At 39.5% G+C, this 12,650-nt stretch overlaps 2 protein-coding genes across 2 annotated transcripts in view; one reads left to right on the forward strand and one right to left on the reverse strand.

The window, feature by feature from the left end:
* Positions 1-8,027, reverse strand: part of LOC126251841 (uncharacterized) — a 66,260-nt gene extending 58,233 nt beyond the window's left edge. The window contains exon 1 of the mRNA XM_049952511.1: positions 7,730-8,027. Coding sequence (XP_049808468.1) covers positions 7,730-7,968 — 239 coding nt within the window. The 5' untranslated portion in view covers positions 7,969-8,027. The remainder of the gene's footprint in view (positions 1-7,729) is intronic.
* LOC126251840 (pericentriolar material 1 protein-like) overlaps positions 1-12,650 on the forward strand; it is a 781,694-nt gene that overhangs the window by 312,558 nt on the left and 456,486 nt on the right. The window lies entirely within an intron of this gene.

Below are 12,650 nucleotides of genomic sequence, written 5' to 3' on the forward strand. Positions count from 1 at the left end.
GCTGTTCAATATGGCCTCTGTGGACGTAGGCGAAGCCAACATGACCATCAGCCATCGACCCATCCGTGTAAACCACTTCAGAGCCCCAGAACATGTCAAGTGGAGAGCAGCGGGGTTAACTGCGTCCTTACGGCCATGAGAAAGGTCCAGGCAAAGCTTCGGCCTAGGTTTACACCATGGAGGTGTACGTGAATGGACCTAGAGTAGAGGTGGTAAAGGGAAGGACTCCAGTTCGGACAGAAGGGATCAGATGCGAACCGCAATCATAAGCCCTGACCTGAGCCACCGATGTGGGAGATGAACCGCAGTGGTTGGGAAAAGGAGATGGTAATTCGGATGCTCAGGAGAACTACGAATGTGTGCAATGTAACTGGTGAGCAGTTGTGCACGCCTAACCTTTAATGGAGGAACTCTGACCTCCACCAGAATGCTGGTCACCAGAATCATCCTAAAAGCTCCCGTTGCTAATTGAACACCACATTGGTGCACTGGGTCAAGTAAATGCAACGCTGAGGGCACTGCTGAACCATAAACCTGACTCCCATAGTCAAGGAGGGGCTGAACAAGGGCTCTGTAGAGATGCAGCAGCATAGAGCGATCTGCACCCCAGTTGGTGTTGCTCAGGCAGTGCAGGACACTGTGGTGCTGCCTGCACTTCCACTTAAGCTGACGAAGGTGAGGAAGCCAAGGCAATCAGGAGTCTACAGCCAGTCCAAAGAATCGATATGTCGCCACTACAGTGAGTGGATCAGTCTGGTTCCGGATGAACGGTACAACACCGACAGAAGTGCATGACACACGATTTCGCAGCTGAAAACTGGAAGCCGTGGGCTAGAGCCCATGACTGCGCCTTGTGGATTGCTCCCTGTAGGGGCCACTCAGCAACACCAGTACTGGGGGAGCAGTACGAAATGCAGAAGTCGTCTGCATACATAGAAGGTGAGACAGACGGCCCTAAAGCTGCTGCTAGACCATTAATGGCCAGTAAAATTAGAGGGACACTCAATACACAGCCCTACGGGACCCCATTTTCCTGGACATGGGAGGAACTATGGGTGGCACCAACTTGGACATGGAAAGTACGGAGCAACAGGAAATTTTGTATAAAAATCAGAAGAGGGCCCCAGTGACCCCACTCATATAATGTGGCAAGGATATGATGTCACCAGGTCGTGTCATAAGCTTTTCGTAAATCAAAAAAGACGGCAACCAGATGCTGGCATCTGGAAAAGGCTGTTCAGACGCCAAACTCAAGGGAACTTTCACAGTGTGTCTGCAGATTTTTTTATTCCCTGTGTTACCCATGTCTTTGTTTTGGTTTTAATTTTGACTTGTTTAATAGGAAATGTGATATCATAACAATGCCAATAATTTACTAGGAATGACTCACATTTTTTATCTACATTACAAGTTGATTCTGTGTCCCAAGTTATACTTTTTAACATGTGATTAAAAACCCTAATGCTGTCTTCATTTACAAATCTTTTCTCTCTGTATTTTTCATATACCACTGGATCCTTAATAGATATATTATATAACGTTAATGTGACTGCCTTATGATCCGAGAACCCCATCTCTATTGCTTCAGTAATATGCTCACACTTATTATTATTGACAAATACTTGATCAATTATTGTTTCAGACCCATTTAGATTAGAATAGATTAGTTTTCGTTCCATAGATCTGTGCTGAGGAGATCCTTGTGGATGTGGAACATGTCAATTTTCTTTTCTTTTTTTTAAGCTGAAATAACAATACTAATAGTATGAATATATACAATACATCATTTGTTTCTATTAAAAAATTCGTCAATGGAGTAGAAGGAGTTGGCCACTAGTAAGTCTTTCAGGCTCCTTTTAAACTGATCTTTATTTTTAACTAAATTTTTTATGTTTACTGGCAAATTATTGAAGATGAGTGTTCCTGAGTAGTGGACCCCTTTTTGAACTAAAGTAAGTGCTTTTAAGTCCTTGTGCAGATCATTTTTGTTCCTGGTATTGTATGTATGAACTGAGCTGTTTGTTGGAAAAAGAGATATATTATTTAGGACAAATTTCATTAATGAGTAAATATACTGAGAGGCAGTAGTTAGTATACCCAGTTCTTTGAAGAGGTTTCTACAGGACGTCCGTGAATTTACTCCACAAATAATACATATTACACGCTTTTGGTCTCTGAAAACTTTTGTTTGACTTGAAGAGTTACCCCAAAATATTACACCATATGACATTATGGAATGAAAATAGGCAAAGTATGCAAGCTTTTTCATTTTTATGTCGCCTATGTCTGCTAACACTCGAATTGCAAATACAGATTTGCTAAGGCATTTCCGCAGTTCTGTGGTGTGCTCTTCCCAACTGAATTTATTATCAAGTTGTAATCCCAGGAATTTAAGACTGTCAACCTCTTCTATCTGCTCTTCTTCGTATTTTATGCATATGCTGGGTGGAATCCTCTTACAGGTTCTGAATTGCATATAGTGAGTCTTTTCGAAGTTTAATATCAGTGAGTTGGCTTTAAACCATTTATTAATATCCATGAAAATATCATTAGCAGATCTTTCTAGAAGTACATTTGACATACTATTTATTGCAATACTTGTGTCATCTGCAAACAAAACGAACTCTGCTTCTGACAGTGTAACTGATGAGAGATCATTAACGTACACAAGAAAAAGCAATGGCCCTAAGATGGATCCCTGTGGGACACCACATGTAATTTCTTCCCATTCTGATGATGACTGATGACTTAATTCACTAGTCCCTTGCACTGACACCCTTTGTTTCCTGTTAGTGAGGTATGACTTGAACCATTTTGCAGCACTGCCCGTGACACCATAGAATTCTAATTTACTGAAAAGGATGTTGTGGTTCACACAATCAAATGCCTTTGACAAATCACAGAAAATACCTGCTGCTTGTAATTTGTTATTTAATGAATTTAGTACATTTTCACTGTTGGTGTAAATAGCCTTCTCGATATCAGAACCCTTCAGAAATCCAAACTGTTTTCTTGATAATATGTTATTTGTGGTCAGATGGTTGAGAAGCTGCCTGTACATTACTTTTTCTAAAATTTTTGAGAATGCTGGCAAAAGTGAAGTCGGTCTGTAGTTTGATGGTATCTCTTTATCCCCTTGCTTGAATAGAGGTTTAACATCTGCATATTCTAGCCAGTCAGGAAATGTCCCAGTTATAATTGACTCGTTACACAAGTAACTTAGAATTGTACTAAACTCACAAGAACATGCCTTAATTAAACTTTGTTGATATTTCATCGTACCCACTAGAATGCTTTGTTTTTCAAGATTTTATTATGGACGTTATTTCTTTTGGTGAAGTGAGTGATATATTCATGTAGTTGAAGCTATTTGTGAAGGCTAGTTTCAGATATTCAAGGGCATTATTTACTGATCCTGAAAGTCCCATTCTATCAGTAACGGATATAAAGTACTTGTTAAATAGATTTGCCACACTATGCCCATCAGTTACTAATGTGTCATCTACCCTTAGTGCTATTTGCTCCTGTTCCTTTCTGGTTCTACCAGTCTGCTCTTTCACGATATCCCATATTGTTTTTATTTTGTTCCCTGACATTGCTATCTTCTTCTCGTAGTGGATTTGTTTAGACGTCTGAATTACTTTTTTTAATGTTTTACAGTATTCCTTGTATTTAGCTAAATCATCAGCATTGGAGCTATTCTTGGTCGACAGATACATTTTCCTTTTTGTCTTGCAGGAAACCTTTATTCCTTGTGTAATCCATGGTTTTATTATAGACTTCTGTTTAATTTGAGTAACTTTTAGAGGAAAACAGTTTTCAAACATGGTACTGTTATTGTTCATGAATGTGTTATATTTTTCATTCATGTCATGAGCACTATAAACATCTTTCCAGTTCATATCTTTGAGCAGTTTTCTAAAACACTCAATTTTTGGTTGATTGACTACTCTCCTGTACTCAGATTTAGCATTCTTGATAATCTGCTTAGAATTTACATATAAAACAAGGAGCTGCATGTCATGATCTGATAGTCCATTTATAACAGGTTTTATGAAATGATTTTGTTCCTTTGATTTGTCTATAAAAATGTTATCAATGGCTGTCCTTGAGGATTTAGTGATCCTAGTTGGAAAGTTTACAATGTGAGTTAGATTGAAAAACAACATTACTAACTGCAGTGAATGTTTACTGGAAGGTTGCATTAGAAAATCTGTATTAAAGTCACCAGCAATCAAAATTTCTTTGTTTCTTCCTGTTAAATAACCCAAAAGAGCTTCTAGATGATCTAAGAATAGATTATAATTTCCTGCAGGTGCTCGGTAAATAGTTATTTAAACATCTAGTGTCTTCTGTTACTGTTGCTGTCATATTATAAGATTTCAAGTGTGCACCAGGGAAATGTGTTGGGACCCTTGCTGTTTATGTTGTACATTAATGACCTTGCAGACAATATCAACAGTAACATCAGGACTTTTGAAGATGATGCAGTTATCTATAAAGAAGCACTATATGAAAGAAGCTGCATAAATATTCAGTTGGATCTTGATATGATTTCAAAGTGGTGAAAAGATTGTCAACTTGCTTTAAATGTTCAGATATGTAAAACTGTGGACTTCACAAAATGAAAAAATGTAATAGGCTATGACTACAACATCAATGAGCCACTGTTGGAATCAGCCAACAGAAGCGTCCGACTCAACCCGTCTACTTTCACCCATGACATAATGGTGTGGTGTGTGATGTCATTACGGTGCAGAGCTTATGAGTTGGTTGTTTTTGTAGATGTCGTATTGTTGTATTTTATGGTGCCCTCTGGTAGTGGATGTGGACATGCTGAGTTTATCTTGTGTATTGCATTCATTTGAGCTTTGACTGTCTTGGTGCAAACATGATTCTGAGATTAGGTAGTTGGTGTGGTAACGTGGGTTGTGGAAGTGTTCTCAGTAAGTGATTAAGGTTCTTCTTTGTTTATGTGTTTGGCACTTTTGCTAGGTCCGATTAGTCTGGTGTTTGTTGTGCGGAAAGAAGTCAACTTTTTTTTATTGTTTTTACATTAGGTATGGATATGACAGAGAAGTTTATGAGTGTATCACTACATTCTGAGATGGGTGATGATATGATGTCTGTCATACAGTTTCTGCAAATATTCGGTCTTTTTTTAATTAATATAGTGAATATAAGGTATTTGGGTTTTTGAGTTGTGGGGGGTTTTGGTTCCACTATTCGGAGTTGTAGGTGTTGGTTTTTTGGAATTGATAATTATGGTTGAGCTACATGGGTCAAGGGAAATGTCCAATTACTGTGGTTTTGTTGATGTAGCGGAATGCTCTAATTTAAATTCTCTTTTATATTATTTGTTTTGGGGTTGTGTGGTGTTTTCTTTTATTGTTGTATATTTGGCTTGTCCCCGCCCTAAACCCCCAATTTTCCACAGTTGTCCTGTTAATTCCCTTATATTCTTTGAGTAAGGTGTTATTGTCTCATTTTTATTTTTGTTTGTGTTTGTTGGCATATGTCTATAGTGACATCATTGCCGTCATTCCTTATATGCTGGAAGTAGCCATTTCAAGCTATATTGATGACTTTGTGTGTCAAAGCAGACGACTGGATTTGGACGTTTCTGTAATGTTGCAGAGAGTATGTCCCATTGTATCAGTTATTAGGGTTTCTTCCCATTCTATTCATGTATGCAATGTGGGATGAATGATTGTTTATATGCCTCTGTGTGAGCAGTAATTATTGTAAACTTATCTTCATGATCCCATGTGAGCAATACGTAGGGGGATTGCAGTATATTCCTGGAGTCATAATTTAAAGTCGGTCCTTGAAAATTCGTTAAGACTTTTATGGGATAGTTTACCTCTACCTTCAAGAGTCTTCCAGTTCAGTCCCTTCAGTATCTCTGTGACCCTCTCCTACAGATCAAGCAAACCTGTGACCATTCAGGCTGCCCTTCTCTGTATATGTTCTATATCCCTTGTTAGTCCAGTTTGGTATAAGTCCCTCACACTTGAGCAATATTCTAGGGCGGTTCACATGAATGATTTGTCAGCAATCTCCTTTGTAGACAGATCACACTTCCCCAGTACTCTACCAAAGAACCGAAGTCTACCACTTGCTTCTTCCACAACTGAGCCTATGTGAGAGTTCCATTTCATATCCCTAAAAAGTGTTACACCCCGCTGATTTGCAGGCTGTAGATGTAGATGAGTATTGGTGTAACAATTAATTTAAGCACACAGTTGAATTATTGGAAATAAAGCTTCAGTCTTCATTGTTTTTTACTAATGAAGAAATTATCATCGCAATTTACATTTTGGCCTGTAATTTACAACAGTACAAGCTACTCAAGGAATAAATTGGGAAATTTTAAAATACATACTTTTTTTTTAAATGAATTAAAAGTTTTAAATTTTGTTTTGAAAACCATTTTCTTTTATTAATTTATATATTATCGTACAGCCTAGGAAAGGGAGTGAAAAATGCTGTTAAATGGTATTCATCCCAGATTTGTAGCACAATTAGGAAATCTTGTACAGCAATTCTAAAAACTGACATTGCCTGTATTTAGGTCCATTTATGACTTTGCAGCTCTGTGACGATTTGACATATCTCAGTAAAATTTCGTATTTTTCAAAGTCTATACCAATAATAAATTTGAATCAAATTTCAAGAAACTCTAAGATAATGAGGTTTAAACCCCATATTGATTTGAGATAGAATAACCCAAAGTGAAATAATGTAGCATGGCACATATGTTAAACTATCGTAAGTTTAGTGTACTTGGTGTACTAAACAGTAATTCGTTTAACCAGTGATCTGTACACACGTCTAATGAACTCAAAATAAATAATAACATAAGCTCAGTTGTAGACATGAGGAAGATTTCGGGCTACTGGGAGGATACTGGAATAATACAGTCAGTTTATAAAGCTGACTGCTTACAGATCTCTTCTACTTCCCATCTTAGAATATTGCTCAAGTTTGTGGAGCCCACAACAAATGTCTCTAACAGAGGTTTTTTGATGTATACAAAGAGGGGCAGCACAAATGGTTACAGGTTTGTGTGAACCACAGGAAAGAGTCACAAGGAACTGAACTGGCAGACTCTTGAAGACAGACACACACTGTCCTGTGAGAGCTTTCTTAGAAAGTTGCTAGAACTAAGTAATGAATCTAGAAATAAACAACACCCTATGTACGTTAGTAAGAATGAATGTGTAACCATGTCTTTATTGTCTTTTTGTATATAAATGGGTTCGGATATGTGTACTGTCTGTGGGAATCATATCGGGGGTATCAGTAATAAGAATAGTAAACGTTACTCAGACTGAATGTGAACTCATGGTTAATTTCTGTATTTTCCTTACGTGAAAAATTTGTAATGTTTATTTCCGCATTCTATTCTGACTTGTTCTATATCTACATAATAAATAAAATATAGCTCCCATACGGTCCGGAATGAAAAATTAGATTAATTCACCGTGGGCAGGTGGTTGATAGCAAGCATTCTTCCAGTGCTCCGGACGTGAATCAAATTTGAAAACGCTCTAAAACTTGTACAACGAGAAATGCCCTCTGCCATGCAGTTCACAATGGTTGTGTGTCTGTAGCCGAATACAACGGAGCTACGCAGACCTACAGAATGTAAACAAGAATATACAACAGGATAAACTTTGCATGTACAACTGCTTTATTTTAAATTAAAATAATTTAATTGACATACCTCAATTTGTAGTCTGAACAGTCTTCATTTCCACAACTACCACAGCGATAAATGTGTTGTCGACAATTCACACCTTTATCAGTAAAAAATATAACCTCATTCACTACCGGGTAATTCTTTCTAGTGGGTTTCCTTGGCTTATAATACTTCTTGTAACTGTACCAAATAAGTTCCGACAGTATAACACTGATTACAATGGCACCAAGCACTTTTGGCTTAAAAGAGGACAATTTCTCCATTTGCTCGTCTGCACTTTTTTGACTTACGCGCCTCCACCTTAAGGCCCGTCCACACGCAACGATCTGTCTGCGCAAATCACATCTGCGCAGACAGATCATTGCGTGTGGACAGAAGATTTGCACCAACCTGAGGTGTGTGCAAACCTGGAGGTTGGAGTTGGAGGTTTGAGCGAAACCACTCAAATCTGTGGGTTCAAACCACATCTGAGCAGACAAGTTGGAGCGTGTGGAAAGGAGATCGCCGCAAATCTAGCGCGAAACAGCTGTTTGCTCAGTCTAGTGTTTGTATTTGTGCGCATAGGGCATTAAAATGACTGATACTCGTCAGTGTTCTCGAGAGCTTGTAAGTGAATTCATTGAAATATATAGAAACCATCCATGTTTGTGGAAGATTAAAAGTAAAGAATATAGTGACCCGAGACAAAAAGACAGCAGAATAGAATGCTCTAATTGGAAAATTGCGGGCAGTTGACGCCTCGGCAAATGGGAGAAACGGTAATAAAAAAAAAAAAAAAATTCGTTGCGAACTGGCGAAATTATTTGCAGATGGATGTCGAAACTTATAATTATCTCTTAAAGCTTGTAACCCCTCATATTATGAGAAAAAAAATACTTGTATGAGAAGGGCAATTTCTCCTCATAAACGGCTGGCGTAACATTAAGATTCCCAGCAACAGGAAGGAGCTAGAAGGATTTGGAATTTTCAACTGCAATATCGAAACGCTTTGAGTAAAACAATACCCAACACATGTGAAGCTATTTACGCTGTCCTGAAGGATGAGTTCATGAAGGCAAGTCAAGTAAATTCAGTCTGTCAGCGAACTGTTTACCGAAAAGAGTTATCCAAAGTTCAGAAATCTAGAAGATCTGGTGTAAGAGTAGATCAAGTATACCAGCCAACGTTATGGTATTTTGGTCTGCTTGGCTTTCTTAGTGATCAAGAAACGCCAAGACCAAGCAGGAGTACAACTGAAGATGAAACTGGAGTGTCAATGTGCCAGGAAATGGAACACGAGGTTATGTAAAACAAAAGAGGTTCGCCCTGAAACTCTCGCAGTAAATGTACCTGAGAAAACTGCTTTTGCTTTAGCAGCCACTGTATACACCATTTTGAACGCCTTCTCTGTTTCCTGCGGTTGGTCTGAATGTTTTTTGCAACACAAGTTGCGAACACAGACCACAACAGAACTTCCTCCATTTCTATATTTCAAAATAACTGAATTAAGTTTTTGACGTTTACGGGGAGCGTAGTCACTTGCCACTGATATTTCTTTTCTACACTGATAGATGGCGGGCGAGTGGTAGATTGGGGTTTGTGTCGTGTGAACACACCACATTTACAGCTATCTTTTGCATGTACAGACATCTGGGCCAATGTCTGCGCAAACAGATCGTTGCGTGTGGACCGGGCTTTACTTTAGCATACCGCGTTCAAAGTTCTTATTTGAAAGATTTTACAAAAGTGAGGAATGTTTAATCAACTAGCTTCATAGCGCTCCCCTTTAATTTCATGTAATTTTAATGCTTTTCATAAAGCTTATTGGTCTTCCTTTTTTAATATTGTGGACTTCAAAACGCTTCGACCAGCGAGCAGTACACTTGAAGCTATTGCATTATTCACGGTTTTGACGCTGACACAAGAAAATGTAAACAAAGTGTCGAGAATAACAATTTCCGAAGAAGAAAGGATCTAGCATTACAACCACGAAAGACCGCAGCAATCAGAACACAGAGGGCAGTGGGCAAGAAGACGTAAACTGTAAGAAGATACACGACCACATATCTACGAATTCCGTGCCCTCATATCAGTCTCCGGTAAAACAGTTACGATGACACCAGAAATATCTGTAAGTTACGTACTTCAGCAAAATGAACAACTGGATAAGCTGTCTTTGCTCAAATCAGTATGAAGCTCGCTTAATAAGGAATCAAATTCACCCCATATTGCCAGGGATACGTATTATCAAAATACTCATTCTGTGATGCTTAGGGGATATCAATTAAATGCATGATCTCTAAAAGTGGGGGGAAGGGTCGCAAAATCTCACTAGGTCTCATGGAGGTGGATGAAAAATCTCACATCAACTTTCTAATGGAGAGAATATTCATTATTATAACAGATAATTGTTGTTTTGTATAATTAAGCGGAGCATAGAAAATATTAAAGTGCCCACCAATCTTTATGACCTCTCTGAACTAAACAGAATATTTCAATGTGTCCATTTACAGGATTCCGTCATTTGAAATATGTGCTTACAAGTGATAGATTTCATTTGGGGAGTTCTCCACTGCACTGGTCGAAATCACTGCATGTCTGAGAGTCAGTCCTGGCATTCAGTAACACATATAAAGCTGATGTTTTTGTGTTCAATATGAGTTTCTTAAGCGGCATGTCGACAGGTTGAAACACACATCTGAACAAAAAGTTAAATGTTTGTGGTAGGAAGCTAAGCTGAAATTCTTTGATAAAAATTCTCTTAGTGATCATGTTAATCGAGAGACTGAAAAGCTACATAATGTAATGGTTCAAAGGAATGTATAAATAATGTTGTCTTTCATATAGCGAGTTTTGTGGAAGGGAAATTTAAAGAGTCCACACCATCTAAGAACATTGGGAAATGAGGAAGGTCTGGTTGGAAAGAAGGATGTAAAGGTGGAATGAGTGCATACGGGGACAATAATAGTTTCTATTATTGCTTCAGTAGATACGTCATTAACTGTTTTTTGAAACTGCAGATGTTATTTAGTTATCTAATACAATGAGAGAGATTATTCATGAGTCAGTTTCCTGCTACTGAAAAGGACTTCGAGAAAGTGATTGATTAGTGGTGAAGTGGAACATTAAGTATCTAAGGATTTTATTATGATGGGAATGAGTGTTTCTTCCATGTTGTTCGGACAAGAACATAAAGATCAGGGAGAGATATGAGATACAGTTAATGTTGATAAGACAGTAAAGGAGATGGAGTGCATGGAAATCTCTATGTTTCTTTGCACGCACCCACGGTCATTGTGCATATGATTCTGAAATATGATCAAAGAGTCGAACGACACGGATATATCGAAACCAGGCGTTCATCACCAAATACAGATGCCACGATATATCCTGAGAATGTCCTTGCAGGATAATATCGTTGTAATCAATAATTGGAAGTATAAGTGTTTGTACAAGTTTCTTTTTCAGGTCAATAGTGAAGCCCTTTCTATATTTTTGTAGAGCATCAAAAGACACTGATGCCTTCTTGCGCATTGCAGTTACATATCCAGTCCAGTTCCGATTTTCATCAGTTATTACTCCTAGACTCTTTGCTAAGGGTGAGAAATTGATATTTGTTCCATTTAGGATTAAAGATGGTAGGAATTCCCAACATTTCAGGCTAATGAGCCTAGATGACCAACTAGTACCACTTGGGTTTTGGAGTGTTAATTTTTAATCCTATATTCTGTGCCCACATACAGGCCAATGCTGAAATTCTTGATGGCTGTCTTCAGAGTTACTGGTTTTGCATTTAGAGACAATTGGAAGTCATCAGTACACATGTAATATTTGCAATAGGACAAAATTGATACCGCAGCACTGACATAGAATGAAAAGAGTATAGAAATTAATACCAAGCCTTGAGGGACGCCTGATACTACCTGCCTTCTTGTGATTTTGTGGTGCTGGACACAATGAATTGCTGATGAGACATCAGGCGTGAGTGAAACCATTGTACTGCACTAGGAGAGAAATTTAGGGTGTTAAGTTTGGAAAGTAAAATGTTGAAGTTGACAGTGCTAAAGGGTTTCCTGAAATCTAAAAAGCACATGACATTCGCCTCTTATCGACCCACAGCAAGCCTGAGGTCATTTGTTACCTTTATTAAGACAGATGTTACACTGCGATGTTTACTGAAACCTGACTGATATTCGTCTAGAGGGTTGTTTGTAGTTAAATAGCTTAAAGGCACATTTTCAGCCATAGCAGGTAAATCTACACTCCTGGAAATGGAAAAAAGAACACATTGACACCGGTGTGTCAGACCCACCATACTTGCTCCGGACACTGCGAGAGGGCTGTACAAGCAATGATCACACGCACGGCACAGCGGACACACCAGGAACCGCGGTGTTGGCCGTCGAATGGCGCTAGCTGCGCAGCATTTGTGCACCGCCGCCGTCAGTGTCAGCCAGTTTGCCGTGGCATACGGAGCTCCATCGCAGTCTTTAACACTGGTAGCATGCCGCGACAGCGTGGACGTGAACCGTATGTGCAGTTGACGGACTTTGAGCGAGGGCGTATAGTGGGCATGCGGGAGGCCGGGTGGACGTACCGCCGAATTGCTCAACACGTGGGGCGTGAGGTCTCCACAGTACATCGATGTTGTCGCCAGTGGTCGGCGGAAGGTGCACGTGCCCGTCGACCTGGGACCGGACTGCAGCGACGCACGGATGCACGCCAAGACCGTAGGATCCTACGCAGTGCCGTAGGGGACCGCACCGCCACTTCCCAGCAAATTAGGGACACTGTTGCTCCTGGGGTAATGGCGAGAACCATTCGCAACCGTCTCCATGAAGCTGGGCTACGGTCCCGCACACCGTTACGCCGTCTTCCGCTCACGCCCCAACATCGTGCAGCCCGCCTCCAGTGGTGTCGCGACAGGCGTGAATGGAGGGACGAATGGAGACGTGTCGTCTTCAGC

The sequence above is a fragment of the Schistocerca nitens genome, chromosome 4 (genome assembly GCF_023898315.1).
Source record: "Schistocerca nitens isolate TAMUIC-IGC-003100 chromosome 4, iqSchNite1.1, whole genome shotgun sequence".
NCBI lineage: Eukaryota > Metazoa > Arthropoda > Insecta > Orthoptera > Acrididae > Schistocerca > Schistocerca nitens.